The sequence below is a fragment of the Psammomys obesus genome, unplaced genomic scaffold (assembly GCF_907164565.1).
Source record: "Psammomys obesus unplaced genomic scaffold, mPsaObe1.curated_primary_1811, whole genome shotgun sequence".
NCBI classification, from domain to species: domain Eukaryota; kingdom Metazoa; phylum Chordata; class Mammalia; order Rodentia; family Muridae; genus Psammomys; species Psammomys obesus.
In genome coordinates this window covers 2,696,497-2,713,710 of record NW_026596155.1, presented here as the reverse complement: position 1 = coordinate 2,713,710, position 17,214 = coordinate 2,696,497, and the positions used below count along the sequence as shown (strand labels likewise).

Genomic DNA, 17,214 nt, shown 5'->3' with positions numbered 1-17,214 from the left:
TGTGTGTGTGTGTGTGTGTGTGTGTGTGTGTGTGTGTGTGTGTGTGTACGCGCATGTGCGCGAGCACATGTGGGGGCCGGGGTGGCTGTCGTGTGTGTATCTCCCTTGGTACTTATCTTTTGAGGCAGGACCTTTCTTTGAGCCAGGAGCTTGACACTACAGGCTGATGGCCAGCAGGCCCTGGGGTCTGTCTGTGTCCTCCCTGCCCTTCTCCCAGGGCTGGGGTTTGAACTTCATGCAGGTCAGCCTCGGTCGTCAAGCTTGTGCGCCATGCCGCTTTATCCACAGACTCATTTCCGCAAACCCTGAGAAGTAACTTAAAAACACCTTCAAACCTGACTTTTGAAAACTTTTTCAACGAAAGGCCAAATAGTAGTATTTTAGATTATAAGCTGCAGGTAGATCTGTGATGTAATCTTTGGATTTTAAACTCTTTAAGCTTACAAACATGCTATTCTTGTACAACACTGTGATCAGAAGCCTTAGTGTGTGCTCTGTAAAGAAGGGAAAAAAGTCTCTCACCCTTTGGCTCAGAGGTTTTCAGTGTGCTGTTTGGGACTGGTGTAGGCCACACTTGAGTAAGATGCTGCGGTTTCATCTGGATCCTTGGGTCTTTCTGTCCTTGGGAAGAGCAATGGGTAGAAGTCAGTTCATAAATACAAGGACACTGTGCAGACAAAACTCGGTGACTTCATTGCTCAGGCAAAGTGACGTGTAGAAGGCTGATGGTGACTGTCCAGAATGGCCAGGACTGTTGCTGGCTGTCGGAGTCTGCATAGCTGTGAGAAGGAAAAGTGGAAGATAAGTTAATTATTTGTTCTAGACATTACCTTTTCTCTTCTTTCTTCTTTCCCTTCCTTCCTTCCTTCCTTCCTTCCTTCCTTCCTTCCTTCCTTCCTTCCTTTTTTTTTTTTTTTTTTTTTTTAAATAGGGTCTCACTATTTGTCTGCAGCTGGTCTGGAACTTACAGTGTAGAGACCAGACTGGCCTTGAACTCACAGAGACCTGCTCCTCTGCTTCCTGGGACTAAAGGTGCATGTGCAGAAGCAGACCTCTGTCAGTTAGCTCCTCCCTACAGTAACCTAAGAGACAGTAGTGGAGAAGTCAGCCTGGGCATGTCAAACCTGTAAGTAACACAGGAGGCTGAGGCAGAGGCATGGGCAGTTAGAGGCCAGCCTGCTCTGTGGTGTGAGATCTTGTCTCAAAAAGGGAAGATTATCCACCTTGAGAAATGTTGCGAATACACAGAAATAAATAATAAAAATAAATGGATACGGTCCACTCAACTGCCCGAGTTGTCGCTGCCCCTCAGGCTTTAAACTGCTGTACAGGATTTTCTTGGGAAGACTGCAGAGCTTCATTTAAACATCCTTTGGCTACCCCATTATGCATCACTTATTGGAAAGAGCGAGTATTGCCTTTTTGCTGTTGCTGTTTAAAATACTTAAAAGTTCGTAGATTAAGATTCTTTAAAATACACGTGGCAAAGGGTTGCTTTTAAAAAGTAACACAGCACAAATATAAGCACTGGAGCCCACGCAGCTGTGCTTTTTTTACAGGTTCTGGGCATCCAAGTGAAATGCTTCCACGAGATCATCACGATCGGGTACCGGGTCTACCACTCCTATGACCTGCCGTGGTTCCGAACACTCAGCTGGTGAGTGGCTCTGGGCCGGCTCTGGGTATGCACATCTGGCCCATTCTAAAGTTTTAAGTCAGAATGATTTAGAGGAAGACAAACAGGATGTGATTTGTAGAGGAGGAAATGACCTTTGCTCCATCTCTGGCACAGCTTTCCTGAAAGCGTGCATTTCAGTCTTCATAATGATATCTGATTAATGATTGATATATATGCTGTTTTATTTCCTCCCTGATCTTGATTTTATGAAAACGCTGAACTTATTTTTTCCCCAAATTGTCAAGAGAACACAGAATATTTGTACAATATGTGTACAAATACATGTAAAGTTCTGCTGTATGTGTTTTTTAAACTCATCAAGACCCTGAGTAGGAAACATGGCCTTATAATGGATCCTTTTTGGCCTTCCTGGGAGTTACTCCATGAACCTCTTCCAGGGAGCCATTGCCTTACTAAGACAGAGCTCCCTGACCTCTGGGGCTCAGACTGTCGTGGCTTGTCCTGTAACCCCAGTTCTGGGATCTAACACACACAGCGGCTTGCCCAGATGTCTGAGGCAGGAGGTCAAGGCCAGCCTAACATCTAGAATAGGATCCTGGAGTTGGGAGAAGTGTGGGGTGCAGAGGTGGATGTCGATATCGACGAGAGATATTTTTCTTCAAGCGGTTTTCTTTATTTCTCATAAAATATATAGAAAACACACACATATGGGGAATACAACAAACACGCGTGCACACACACTCAGAACAAGAAGAATCAGTGCTCACTAGAGCCCTCTGGGCATTGCTAGGAGCTGCACAGGACATCAGGGCTGTGTGCAGGTCCACGTGGGGAGGTACCCAGCATCTTCCTCCTTTCGCTCTTAACTTGCCTTGAGGTGGGATTGAGTCCTCCAGTGTGTGTTCTTAAGCATGAGACCAGTGAGCAGCGAAGAGGTAGCTGCATTGTAAACTTAATACTATGTGTATGTGTGTGTGTGGGCACGTGGGCATGTGTCTGGCATATTTTGACACTGTTAAACACATGAGTTACCTTTGGTAGATTGCTGGTTGCTGTTGGCTGATAGGCTTAAAATTAAGTTAAAAATGAGAAGAAAGCATTTTGGAGGAGCCTACTTTGGATTAATCACCTGCTCTGATTTTGATCTTAGTCTAGGCATCAGAATGCAGGGAGAAATTCTGTCACATTTGAGGGGAGAGCAGTGGACACAGCGAGCTCATGGGTTTGAATTCCAGGTACTTCCTGCTGTGTGTGAACTACTTCTTCTACGGAGAGACGGTTGCGGATTACTTTGCTACATTTGTTCAGAGGGAGGAGCAGCTGCAGTTCCTCATCCGCTACCACAGGTTCATCTCCTTCGCCCTCTACCTGGCAGGTAAAGAGGCCGGCCGGCCGTACTGCAGCCAGTGTTCCCTGTTTGCTTTTACAGAGGCTGTTCAAATGCATCTGTGTTCTTTCTGTTACCTTTTATTCTGGGCTCTCTTTAAACTGCTTCTAATGGATATTTCTTCCACTGTGGGTTTAAGTAGCATGTACTGCCTAGTGGTAATTTAAAAAATACATAACTGTAGCATTCCATATTCTTGAGATATTTTTTCTTTTCAATTTATAGTTTTTAAAACCCTTTGAAACACAGAGTACTTAACCAAATATAATTTACAGAGAAACGTTTACAAATATATATATTTATAATTGTCCCTAGGGGCTAAAGCTTTCTCGTAGATTCATCAGGTGGTCTTCTGGACGTGGTGTGCAGGTGTGTTTACAGGGTGCTGGCTGCCTCTTTACTGCTCTAGATTAAAAGTCAGCTGTATACTGAAGAGTTAGAATGAGCCAAGTTCTGGTCTGTACACAAGGCCTCGTTCCTTAACGCTCTGATCCGAAGGAGCCAGTGGAGTATGTTGGGGCTTGTGGAGAATGGAGGGTGTTTTCTGAAGGACTTTTTCTCATTTTATATTAGCCTTTTTTTTTTTTTTTATCTAATCCTGTTTTCTGATGTTTTTATTTTTATTAAAAAAGTAATTAATGGGGGCTGGAAAGATGGCCCAGTGGTTAAGAGCATTTGCTGCTCTTCCCAAGGAGCCTGGTTCAGTTCTTAGCACGCATGTGGTGGCTCAGAACTGTCCAGAGGATCCAGAACCTGGTCCGTATGCACACACCCATGCAGTCTAAACATTCCTATACTCAAAACAGAAGAACTGCATCTCTAAAAAGTTATCAGTAAGGTGCATCTAAAGATTTCTGTTCTTTCAATCTGGAGGTAGTTGGTCCATTTGAATTCTAGGCAGCTGGAAGGGGCGTGGTCATGAAGGGAAGCAGTGATTGACACACCTTCAAGTGTGGAGCAAGGGATCCAGGGCTGCCTATCTGTCAGGGCACATCCATGTCTTTCTCTCACCAAACAACAGGCTGGAGTGTTGTGAATGAAGCGTCAGTTCTGACGTGGTCTTTCTGCAGAAGTTCTGAGGCAGTCTTTCTTCAGGAGATAGGAATATACCTTCCCAGTTTGTACAGCAGCAGCACTTCGCTCTTGGCATTTAAAAGCGTTAGTGAAGTTAGCAGGCAAGAGCACGCCTGTAACCCCAGCACTGAGGGGGGGCCAGAGGCAGGCGGATCTCTGTGAGTTCAAGGCCAGCCTGGTCTACAAGGTGAGTCCAGGACAGTCAAGGCTACATAGAGGAACACTGTCTCAAAAACAAAACAAAGCAAGAGTTCTGTAGTGGCTTCTGGCTTCTGGTAGGGCTGTTAAATAATTACTTAGCAATAATAAAGGGTAATTATTAGTTCTTAAAAATCAGTTTTCAGAGATTTCTAGTGTAAACTGCGTCTCTGCTCAACTTCTCTCAGATGCTTTCCATTCTGTTAGTGATGTACCTACTTCTTTATTTTTAGCATCATTTATTTTGACTTCTTGTTAAATCCTATCTCACGTTCCACACACACACATAGGCCTTTCATTCATTGTTTATGCAACTTAACAGGTACACAAACCATGCCTTCATGTAGAGCCAAATACCACCTATTTCCATCCATATTTTTAAAAGATTTTAATTTATCTTTAGTTTATTTGTGTGGCGGTGTCCTGAATGTATGTCTGCTCACTGTGTGCATGCAGAGCCTGAGGAGGCCAGAAGAGGGCGCTGGGTCCCCTGGACCTACCGTTAGAAATGGTTGTGAGCTACCAAGTGGGTGATGGGAGTCAGACCAAGGTTCTCTGAACTAGCAGCCAGTGCTCTTACAGGACAAGCCATCCGTCCAGCCCTCCACTCATTTTAACTCCTTACTCTCCTCCTACTGACCCAACTGCCCTACCTTCTCCATCCCATACAGTTCAGTTTCAGAGTGGAACCTTCCAGGGTTCCTGTGGATCTGACTCACACCTGCTGGGAGTATTTTGTGCTTTTGTTTGCAGATGTCCACTCAAACCAGAGTGTGTCTTCTGTGTCTTTTTTTTTTTTTTTCTGGAGGTCTCTGGGGCCCTCCTCCTGTGGACCAGCCATGTGGAGGCTTCCTGCCCTCACGGTTTAGTTCTGCCTTACAGAACTTGCAGAAGCAGAACCTCCAGCAGTGTCCTGTGTAACAGCTCTTCAGTCTGTCCTCGTGCCTGCCCTGTGCGAGACGCTCCTCTCGCCCTCACTGAGCCTTGTTGGTTCTAGAGAAGACCTTTAGTCAGCCCTGCCTTCTCAGTGCCGTGGAAGTCACCTGTACTTCCTGCTTTTCAATCCTGCAGATGATTGTCTTCTGTTCTGTGTTCTGCTTGGTCTCTGTCTTCATTTCTTTCCGTGGCATTTCAGGGGCTGCCGGGGATGAATGGAAATGAGTACACATGCTCAAAGCAGGACTCTGACGCGGCTTGCGTTCTTCCTGTGTCTTCGCACAGCCCATCGGCCTCTCAGTCCTGGGGGCTGTCAGGGAGAGCCTGCCTTTCTAGCACAGGGCCTAAAGTCAGTGGAGTCTAAGTAGTGTGCCCTCTGACCAGAGCCTAGTCAGAGCCTTTCCGTGGGCTACCCTCCGAGTGGGAAGCATGCCACAATTCTAAAGCAGTCTTGTTAGAGATAGGATGTTTTAAAAATATATATCTTATGTGTCCATAGTAAACATTCAGAAAAACAAAGACTTATTCAATGAAATAATTCAATCCCATAGAGCCTTAGGTCCTGTCTCCAGAGACTTACTGTTTATTTTAGAAATTTCCAGACCATTCAAGCTTTGTGTTCCTATCTTCCCTCAGCTATTCTCCTGTTGACATACTTTTTAAAACTCCTTTATCTGCATTTCTTTTGTCTTTTTCTCCCTACTCTACCCAGTCCCTTCCAATACCCCAACACCAGGTAGGAGAGAGAGAGGGTTAGTGGGAGAGGGGGCGCAGTTCTCTTAGCTGCTTCCTGCTGGTTAGGGTTGTCAGGTTCCTTGGAGCCAGTCCAATCCTTGTTTCAGGAGATCTCCAACTTCTTGTCTCACAACAGCAACCAGGAGCAGCAAGGGGGAAGCAGCAGCAGCCTTGTTCTTTTTCTGATCTCACTCTCTGGGCTCTGGCATTTATTCTGTATCCAGAGTCCACACCTGGGATTAAAATAAAAACATGTTTATATCCACGACATTCTCCTAGACAGACAAGAGCAGATTATTCTGCAGTTTCTAGTTCATGTTGCTCCGCGGTGGCTTATACTGATCTGTAGTTATGTAGTCACGTCAGACTACCATTTGCCATCTGATAGGCACAGTGTCAGCGTACATGAGGCCGTTTCTTCCCCTTCATCTCACTGCTGGTGACTCTAGCTCTAGCTTGGAATAGCTTCTGTAGAGCTGAGACACTAAACTGATTTTCTAGTTTATCCATTTTACACGTTGTCTCCCAACCAACTCCTTTTCAGTGATTGGTTGGTTTGGTTTTTTCGAGCCAGGATTTCTCTGTAGCCTTGGCTATCTTGGACATGCTTTGTAGACTTCAAACTCACAGAGATCCACCTGCCTCTGCCTCCCCAAATGCTGGGATTACAGGCATGCACCACTATGCCTGGCTTCAGTGATTGTTTTATACATTAAAGTTTTAGACTCTAATAAAATAAAATTACTGTTGTTTTTCTTCCCCCAACAATGTACTGATTTTTGCCACAGACATGATGTACCACAGGCATTAATAGGCTCAGTGCATCCCATGCTCATTTGAAAACCACCAGTGGCTTTCCTAAGGAACGATGAAGTACTTCCCAATGCTCTCCTAAGTGCAGCAACCCTGAGAGCGTAAGGGGAGATGGAGGTAGTTCCCACTCCGTGAGTGAAGGCCTGTGGGCTTCAGGCCCACCAGTTCACTGCAGAAATGCAAATGATCAAGGAGTAAAGGAGCAGGAAGGAAAGCGCCCTTGCTCTGAGCAGGGCTGGGGCCATGGCCACCTTGGAGAAGAGGTAACCCTGACCCCTGGCATGAAGACTGAGGAGTAGGCAGGTCTCTGCCACTCATCCCCAGAGGGACCAGCTAGCCCAGTCCAGCCAGGAAGAGAGCTGAGGGATGATAGCCTCTGCAAGCCTAGAAAGGACACACATACATCTTGAGAAGCTGTTCCTGTCATGGGAAGGGTTTGAACTTCTCCCAAGGAATTCCCCCCCCCCCCGGGGGGGGGGTTCCATGTCAAAAGAAGATAAGAGCAAATCTGTGACTTAGAGAAAATGGATGGGAACAGTTAGCACAGAGGACAGCTAGGAGGCAGAGCTTGAGTGCTGCAGGTTTATGCTCGTAAGGAAGGGGTGTAAACTTTAACAATGAGACGGCTGGCTCTTGGAAGCAAGGCACTATTTTATGACAATATAAAAAATCGCTTTGTGTCCCTAGTTATTGGCTTAAAGTGTACTTTTTATTTGAGATCTTTGTATATCCATATGTACTTGTAAAAATTAACACTTCCCTTTAGTATTCACTCAGTTTTCCACTAAATGTAGCATTCTGGAAAGCCCTTGTACCATCCCAGGAGGTAGACGTTATTACAGCCCTACAAAAACACTCTCACTGTGCAGTGTGGAGTGAGCAGGGAGCTGTTGGGTCCACTGAGGAAACTCCACAACAAAACTAGCAGAGAAGTCTCTGGCTGTCATCATTCAGGTGTGTTCTAACTGTGACCCCAGTCAGCTGTGGGCACCCACTATGTCTCTCACTGTGTGTCTCTCATTTGGTTAATTCCTGAGCTCTGTGCTGCATCTAATATGTTCATCACATATTCATCACCTGTGTGTTTCCCTGGTGGTTGGAAGGCCGAGCAGGAGCACATGCTCACACTGTCTTTTGGGTGGTGCTGCCTTGGCCTCACTGCTTTGTTTGCTGTCTCAACATGAGTCCTCAGATTGTTCAGAACTGTAAGTCTGGCTAATGGAGCTGGACTTTGAAATGATGTGAGGAAGTAGGAAGCGCCCTATGTTCATTTATCTGTACTATTCACATGATAGAGTGAAAGGGCGTTGTGAAATGTTAGCTTTATTGCAGTGATAAAAGGACTTTGGATAGTATGTCACTTAGCTGATATTAAGCAAAGACAACCTAAGCTGTTTCGCTGACATTAAAGTTTATTGAAATAGAATGTTGCTATCCCTGCGTCTGTGCACCTCATCAGAGGCCAAGAAAGTCAATGACTTGCTTCCTGTCATATCAGGTGACTCACTGAGGAGCATCTGAAAGCTGTTCTGATGTTTAGATAATTTTGTCACAAAACAAATGTGACTAATAAGCAAATACAAAATAATCAGCAAGACTGAAAAATAGTACAAGTTTCTCCAGAGACTAGATTTGCTTAAAAAAGATCGTCCCACAAGCTTGGGGACTTGGATTTGGGCTCTTTAGGAATGTGGTTGTAAATTCTGTAATGACGGGTCCTTGAGTTTGGGGTGCTGGACCCCAAAGAACATCGGCAACTTCAGACGTGTGTCTGTCTGTAAGTTTAGCATCTGATGGTTTTGTACATTTGTATGTGGTTGCTTTGGCCTCTTTAAAACCCTTTGGCAGCTCCTCTTCGTTTCCCCTTTGTAGAAACAGCCCAGCTGCAGTCTAGGTCTGCCTAAGCCCCATGATGCAGTACGGCTCTGAATCTTTGTTTAAGATGATACTAGAAGTTTTGAGAATGACCAAGTAAAGAAATCAGGGTGAGCTGGTAAAGCACCTCGCTCAAACCTAGGCCATCTTCACAGCTGCTTTAGAAACGATGTCACATGTTTACAGAGTTGCTTAATCACCAGTAGTAAAATTTAAAAACATTTATTTATGTTTCTTCCATCTCTTTATCTGGGCAGTGAATGCTGTAATTCTTGTGCCTATCTCACTGGTTTTTGTGTTTTTGTTGTTGTTGTTCTTGTGTATGTTGTATCTGGAATATCATAAATGTTTGATAAGTTTTAAATCATTAACTCAGTTTCTGAAATTTGGGCTTTTTCACTATCTCAGTTTTTCCTTCACTTTTCTTGTCATGCTCAAACATCTCATTATCTTTTGTTCTTTGCTGTAGACTCATCTCTTTGTTGGAAACTGGTTCTTGCTGCTCCCTGGGGAGTGCTTGGGATGGGATACAGGACCTTCATCAGCACCTCCAGATCAGCCAGGGCAGCAGCTTACACATAACTACACTGAGAGCTGTTACATCACAGCTCAGTGTGTTTTTGGGACCTACCCCAGTTTGCTCTCCGTTGCTGTGATAAAGTACTGATCAAAGGCAACTTGAGGAAGAGAGTTTATTTGAATTTCATTTTGTTCTCCTGGTCCATCACTGAGGGAAGTCACAGTGGGAACCTGGAGGCAGAGAATGAATCAGAGCCCATGGAGGAGCGTGGCTTACCAAGTTGCTTCCATGCTTGCTCAGCTCCTTTCTTAAACACTCCAGGACCAACTGCCCAGGGAAGCCACCACCACAGTGAGCTGGGCCCCCACACACGAACCATTAACCAAGAAAATGTCCCACAGGCATGTGCACAGCTAATGTGATAAGTGTCCCTCTCCCCAGGTGACTCTAGTTTGTGTCAAGCTGACAAAAACCAAGCAGCATAGAAGCTTCTCCAGTGAGTGTTATTATTTGTAGTAATGTAATAAAGCCTATGATTTTAACTGAAAACATTGCTATGTAAATATTCTTTGCTAGATAAGAAAAAGGTATGACTGTGGATCCAAATGCATAAATGATCTTTTCTCTAGCGTTATTAAGATATACTGTATACATGCATTTATGTTTTAAGCATAAAATATTCACATAGCCATGTAGTTGTGAATGATGACTTTAATGTCTATTTTTGAAAAAATGCTTTTCTTTAGAAATATTTAGCTTTAGATAAACTTAGTGTCTTCATCACTGTTCTATTGCTGTAAAGAGACACCATGACCAAGGCAGCTCTTACTTAATTGGGGGTTGGCTCACAGCTCCAGAGGCTTAGTCCATTATCATCATACGGCTTGCATGCCTCTGGAGCAGTAGCTGAGAGCTGTATTCTGGTCCACAGGCTGAAAGGTGGAGTGGAGGGAGAAAGCCCATCCTCTCTGACACATTCCTCCAACAGGCCTGCACCTACCAATCCTTGTAATCCTTTCAAACAGTGTCACTATTCAGTGACTATGCATTCAAATATAGGAGCCTTTGGAGGCCATTCTTATCAGACCACCACTCTTCAAACACCCATCCTGACAGCCCATTTTTCACATTTCTCCCCCATAGCACCTATATCCCACCAGTCCCTCACTAGAGCGCCTCCCCTGTGCCCCTTCCCTCTCCTGTTTCTGCAATTCCTCCCATGGTACACTCACCTCTCAAGATTGGGGCTGGCACCCATAGGTAAGAGAATATGCAGTGGTCGTCTCTCTGGGCACATGCCAGTGAGTGGATAGCCAGGAATTCACTTTTTGAGAATGTTCCACACTGATTTTCACAGTGGCTGCAACAGTGTGCAGTTGTGTTAATAAAGGGGGTTCTCTTTCCCCTACGTCATCACTAGCATTTCTTGTCAGCTGCTTTCTTGATCTTAGCCATTCTACTGGGGTAAGATGAAATCTCAAAGAGATTTTAATATGTATTTTCCTAATTGCTAAGGATGTTGAACACATTTTGAGATATTTCTTAGCCATCTTATTGCTGTTGGGCATTCTCTGTTTTGATCCCTTGCCCAATTTTTAACTGTGTCAATTTTCTTGACTGTTTTGTGAATTCTTGTATATTCTAGGTATTAAGCCTTTATTGGGTGGAGAGCTGTCAACTTTCCTCTTCTGTGGATCTTCACTTGACTAATTCTTTTCTCTGCTGTGCTAAATGTTTAGCTTTGTGAGGTACCATTTGTCAGTTCTTGGCCTTAATACCCAGGCAAATGGGGCTCCTTTCAGGGGGGACACTCCTTCACCTGTACTGTGTAGGGCACTGTCTGCTTCCTTCTAGTGGTTTCAGCATTCCAGGTTCCACACCAAGGTAGTTGATACATTTCGAGTTGATTTTGTACTGTGTGCTAGATAGGTGCCTGTAGGCCTAGATTTTTCAAACACCTACTTTATTTAAGGTTCTTAAATGGCTCTACCTCCCTTGCAGTCCCCTGACCTTAGGTAGGAGATTAGTAGGGAAAGGGGCTGTAGACCTCTTTTAGCTACTTCCCGCTGATTAAGGTCGTTGGGTTCTTTGGGGGTAACTGATCTCAGTTATCAGGATACCAGCCATCCAGTCAAACAGCAAACAGCTGGCAAAAGAGGCGGTACCCCTCAGCAAAAGTGGCCAGACCCCGCCCACATGGCAGGAGTCCACCAAAGTGGCAAAGCAGCACAAAAGTTCTCTGGAGTGGTCCTCTCTGCAAAAACCAGCAAAGCTATGCAAACCATCGCAAAATGTAGACACAAAAAGTGTTGTCTCACTGTCTGTGGGCTTCTATCTATCCCTTCTCAGAGTCCACACCAGGATGCCTTCCACCTGGCAAAAACCATGCCCCTCGCATGAGGTAGTTTCCAGCCGACAAACATCACATGCCCCTCACAGGGCTGTTTTCAGGGATAGGTGCATTCTACATCCCACACTGGAACCAAAACAAAAAACACATGACACAACTGAGCTTCCAAAGAAACCAGAAACTTGGAAACTTTCGCTTTAGGTCTCCAGCTTCCTTCTTCCACATGTGGGCATCCATGAATTTGAGGAGTTGTGGGTGAGCAGAGGAGCTAAAGGGAAGAGGGGGAGAGGAAAAATAGTAAATGCAGATTCATATATGAAATTCTCAATATGAAATAAAGGAAACATAAGCCTAGTCATCACAGAAGGAGAACTTAAAAGCAGTAATCCTAAAACAAGACTCCTATGTCCTTGGCAGTTGGAGCAACACAGACTCCATGTTCTTAGTTCCACCCACTCCTTAATGTCGTTACAGCTTTTGGATGTTTCCCCCAAAGAATGTTTCTCTCCTGGCTCTGCAGCCTAGTCAGCCAAACTCCTCTGTGGATGACAAGTAAGACGTAGGAAGTATGATCATCAGTGAGGCAAGGTCCCTCTGTTGCCATAACCCTTGCTCTTGGACGCTTAAAGTCAGTCAGCTAAAAGAGGCAGGGGACCCTGAGGAGAGATGGACCGGCAGTTTTGCTGACCTGTGCGCTGAGTACAGAGATGCAGAGGCTGGTACTTACCTCATGTGGTATAGGTCAGTTGACATGCAGATTCAGTGTCTGTAAGATTCACTCTAAACTCACTGCAGAATTCATGGAGGCTTGTCCAGATTAGACTCAGTTTCTGTATTTTTAGTGTCTGCCTCTGCTAGAAACGTGTCTTTAGAAATTTACTGGTGTTCTGAGCAGGCCCCTCTTTGTGTTAGTACATGATTAGAGGGTTTCACTGAATTGGATAACTGCAGTGCATCTTCATTGTAATAAATGTGTGTGATGCAATCCTAAGTTCAAAGAAATTACTGAAAAGCACACTTTACTGTATTTATACCACTGGTTTGGAAATTTTCAAGTAACTCTCTGCCTGACTACTGCCACTTGCATTTCCACAGAACTGCATGACTTGGGGGCCAGGAGCATCTAAACATTTCTTTTCACTCTGTGACCCTCAGTGAAGAAACAAAAACTTTTCCATCATTTGTGAAGTGGAGACGCTAATGGGCAGCTTCCTCAAGGATACTGGAGTATCCTTGCACAGGAAAGCTTAGATGGGAGCTAGCAATATACGGTGTTTAACAGGCACTAGCTGCCATAATAGTTATTAATTTCCATGCAGTGTGGACATTAAACATATTCTGTACATACTCTCAATCAGTTGACATGCTCTGTGGTGGGATTCACTAAGCTGAAGATTAAACGTAGGACCCTTCACACATTAGGCAAACACTCTACCGCTGACCTCCCAGCCTGCTCTTGAAAATTTAAAATGTTTTCCGGCTTCATATTAGCAAGGAGCTAATTCATTTCATCAATGTAGGAGATAGTGATTGAACTTTTTCCATGGAATTTATCTGGCACTTTAAAGATTTGAAAATTTTTCCGTTAGGAAACTACTGAAATACTGTAATGTAGGAGCGGTCGTAGCAGTGAGTGATGGCTAAAATATGCTTGTGATGCAGGAAGCTGGTTGTTTTTGGGTGAGAGATGCTCAGAGAATCTCATACTTTCTTCAGGATCACTCAACATGTCTTGTATCTTTGAACAGGTTTCTGTATGTTTGTGCTGAGCTTGGTGAAGAAACACTACCGCCTGCAGTTTTACATGGTGCGTATCAACAGCTCGCCAGAGCTGCTCTTGTCTTTTCCCTGCACTTGAAGAGATAATAGTCAAATTAGCTAGTCTTGCCTGAGCCTGAAATCTTTTACAATTTTTTGTGTGCATTAGATACAAAGTATTGAAGTTGAAACAAGTGTTGAGAATTAAAACATACATTACCCTAAAATTGTTCCTGAAACATGTTAACATAGTTTCAGAGGCAAAAAACAAAATGTCAGTGGAATGTTTGGATTCTCCAACTGTGGGGATTCGAGTCTGGGATAGCTGCTGACGCACAGGAGGTGTCTGCCGTGTGCTTTTGTGGAAGCTGACCTTGAACACCTGCTGCTGGCATAAGCGTATCAGCAGAGCCTGTGCCACTGAGATAGTTTCGGTCAGCCGTAGATTCTCACTGCCCAAAAGACGCTTTGTTCAGGGGAGAGAAGCAGTATCTCCTATGGTTTCTTTACACAGTGAACTTCTCATTTTCTTATAGTGGCGCTAACTGGGAGTCTGAAGCGAAACGCTGAGAGGTGCAAAATGACAGCAAGGCTCATTTAACATTGGATCATACTTCCCATTTGGGCTTTTTTTTTTTTTTTTTTTTTTTTAAGGAAACAGTCTACAAATTATTATTGCCAGGAAATTTACAATAGTTCCTACATTTCTAATTTCAGAGGATCCTATGGTAAAGTTCTTAATGATACCTAAAAAGCAAGCAACACAAATCGGAAATAATCAGCCCTCCTCTTAGGAACTGGTTCTAAGACCATTGTGAATACAGACCCCATGCACTCCCGAGAACCTTGGGCTCTGTATGGCCCATGTGAATCCTCGTGTGCTCTTTAAATCACTCTTGCTAATTGTAAGACTTAGCATAATCAAATCTTACAGAAATAGTTATTGCTTAAGGAAAAATGACAAGGAAAAACAAGTCTATGCATTGTGATCTGTGTATCTATGGCCTCCTCCTGAATTTGTGAATACAGGACTTACTGGATATAATGGGCCAACTTATGATGTTGCCTGTTGAAAGAAAAATGGATTTTAAAGCAACTAGTATAAAATACTTTTCAAATGTATACCAGCAGAATAGGAGAAAACAACTAACATCAACTGTCTTGCTGAAATGAGAAATGAATTTTTAAGAGTAAATAAAAATCTGAATTATTAAAAAATCACTTCATAATTGCTAGTGAGATTTATCAGATGAGTGTGTAGAGTTATGACTGCTCTTGGTTCACACTCTGCCCCTAGGAATTGTGTAAAAGTCACTGAAGTAGCTTTCTCGCAGGCTGAGGGATGAGGGAGGGTGACGAGTGAGGGTGACGGGTCAGGAGAACAGCAGAGGCTTTGAAACGTTGAAATTGCATAGTGTCGTTGACCAGACCTAGAAAGATCAGCTTTCAGCATGAAAGATGGCACTTAAGGGCAGTTGAATGCAGAGAGTTTTGGTCCTCCAAAGCTAGGACTAGCTCTTGCAGGGAAGGCTGTCGTAGCAAAGCAGGGCAGAGTGTAGCCACCAGCGCTGCACTCCACACCCCAGCAGCTGGAACCTCTCAGTCGTCAGAGCGGGAGAGCCGAGACCGTGCTCTGTGGCAGCACATCTCCCCGGTATTAGCACCCCATCTACCTAGAACTTACGGTTGTTTCGCCCAGCGTTTTCATTTCAGGGTTCCGGTAGGCAATATGAAGTGTAACCTACTAACCACACCTGTTTTGTTTGTATGAACCATATCTTACAAATTCTGATCAGAAGTCATGGCAGAAAATTTGTGTTTCAGAATTGCTCTTGCTCCTTGGCTGTATGATGGGCTGTGTTTGCTAATTTTTGTGTTGTTGGGTTATTAACAGTTCGCATGGACTCATGTCACTTTACTGATAATCGTTACTCAGTCACATCTTGTCATCCAAAATCTGTTTGAAGGCATGATATGGTAAGGGATTCCCTTGTGTTATGCTTGCGTCTGTCTGTCTTGCCTCTTAAACCCCCTAATGCCGGGCAGTAGCTTTCCAGTTCCCACTACAATGTATCACCTGATGTATCCCATTACAATCACTGAGTTTTACCTACTGTTTGACCACTGAGCACAAATGCTTCATTAATGGCTAGAACTCTTTCTTTTAGTTCCAAATAAAATGCAAAAAGTCTTCCTCAAGACCCAGTTACATTTTCAGATGCTAATCAACCCGAATGTTACTTAAAAAAAAAAAAAAATAGATGTTATTTACAGGAATGCAAAAACTATGTGAGAGTCTGCTTTCAGAAAGCCGGTTGTGTCCAGGTGACAGTTGGGCGGGTTCTGTTTCACTTCTGGAAAGGAGCAGGCCTCTAGCCGGCTCCAGAGCTGTGAGTGCCTCAGCACTGGGCTCTGCAGATTCAGAAAGCACTTTTATTAATTAAAAGTCATCCAGCTTAATAAGAAGAAGTGAGCTGGAGCAGAGAAGAGGCTGATTAGCTCTGGGTACATACAGTGCACACGAGCCCTCTCCCTCCGTGGCCCCCGTGAAGTCACCTACCAGAATCTTTTGTAGGAAACTGGAATTTTGCCAGGGTAAGTTTTGCCCACCTGACAGCTTATCAGACTCTGCATGTGTCTGTGTGAACACTTACAGTCTAGTTTGGGGATGATTGCCATATAAAACCTTTAGTTGAGGGAGAAGTGTTGCTTATATAAGTAGGTTCTGCAGAATGATCAGAGTTTGTCAGGGTCACAGGCAAAGATAGAAGGAATTAAAATTAATTCCTTCCCTGAAAGAATTTGCATTGAGTCTTCCTGTAGACTTATCACTTCATTCCCTGCCTGTGAAAGTGACTTGATTTACGCCTCATGAGGCTGCTCTTAAAAGAACTGATTTTTTTCCTACATTGTTTCTCATAAAATTAAACTTTAAATGTTGGTAACTGTAGCAATTGCTTATTTAATAGTTTCCGGAGCAGTGAGCTCTCTTAGTGTCTTAGTTTAGAGTGAGCTGGTTTGGGGTTTTCTGTTTCTCCTAGGCCTTTGTCATGTGCTCTGCTCTGTCCATTGTAGGAGCTAAAGGGTTGTCACGTGGGTTGACTTTGAGCTGTGACCCGGATGCCTGTTGCCTGTTTAACCACACTTACTTTCCTCTGCTACTGTTTTAAGGTTCCTTGTTCCAATATCAAGTGTCATCTGCAATGACATCACCGCTTACCTTTTTGGATTTTTTTTTGGAAGAACTCCTTTAATTAAGGTAATGGAAATATTAGAAGGAAGCCCTTCCCATAACCTTAAAGCCCAGCCACTGAGAACATTTTGAGCGTTTGGTGCTCTTGTGAGTCTTTGATTTCCAGGATGCCTTGAATCTCCTGCACGCCCACGCTTTCCCACTGAGTGTGTGGTCACGTGTTCAGGTTATTCAATGGGAACTGGCTCCATTTTCCTCTGCTTGTGATGGCTCATCTCATCCTGCTGGTTTCTCCTTCCCTGACCCTTACTCAGTTAGTTCTTTAACCCCTTTCTGGCAACCCCAAAGCCAAGACTTCCCTTGACTCTGCCCCCTCAGCTGTCCCTTCCTTCATTAAACTTCCTAAAAGAGTGAGGTACACCATCTGTGTGTACTGTCATCCAAAGACGCCCAAGTTCATTTGAAAACAAAAGACTGGAGGGGCTAAAGCAAATAGGAAAAGGCCAAGACAAGGGAGGAAGGCACATGGGATCTGCCCTGTCATTCTGCCTTAGCTTTGGTTCTGTGTATGCACAGTGAGGGCAAGGACAGGAATTAAATTATTCACATCTCATTTTTGGTAAAAAAAAAAAAAAAGGTGGGGGAGAAGAAAAGAAACCAATTCTTATGAAAAATCAGACCTTTTCCTAGAACTGATTTACTTACTTATTTAATTTTTTTTTTTTTTTTTTTTTTT

At 43.9% G+C, this 17,214-nt stretch overlaps 1 protein-coding gene across 1 annotated transcript in view; it reads left to right on the top strand.

The window, feature by feature from the left end:
• Cds1 (CDP-diacylglycerol synthase 1) overlaps positions 1-17,214 on the top strand; it is a 66,621-nt gene that overhangs the window by 34,479 nt on the left and 14,928 nt on the right. Inside the window, exons 4-8 of the mRNA XM_055594548.1 lie at positions 1,560-1,657; positions 2,875-3,014; positions 13,276-13,334; positions 15,180-15,262; positions 16,457-16,544. Coding sequence (XP_055450523.1) covers positions 1,560-1,657; positions 2,875-3,014; positions 13,276-13,334; positions 15,180-15,262; positions 16,457-16,544 — 468 coding nt within the window. The remainder of the gene's footprint in view (positions 1-1,559; positions 1,658-2,874; positions 3,015-13,275; positions 13,335-15,179; positions 15,263-16,456; positions 16,545-17,214) is intronic.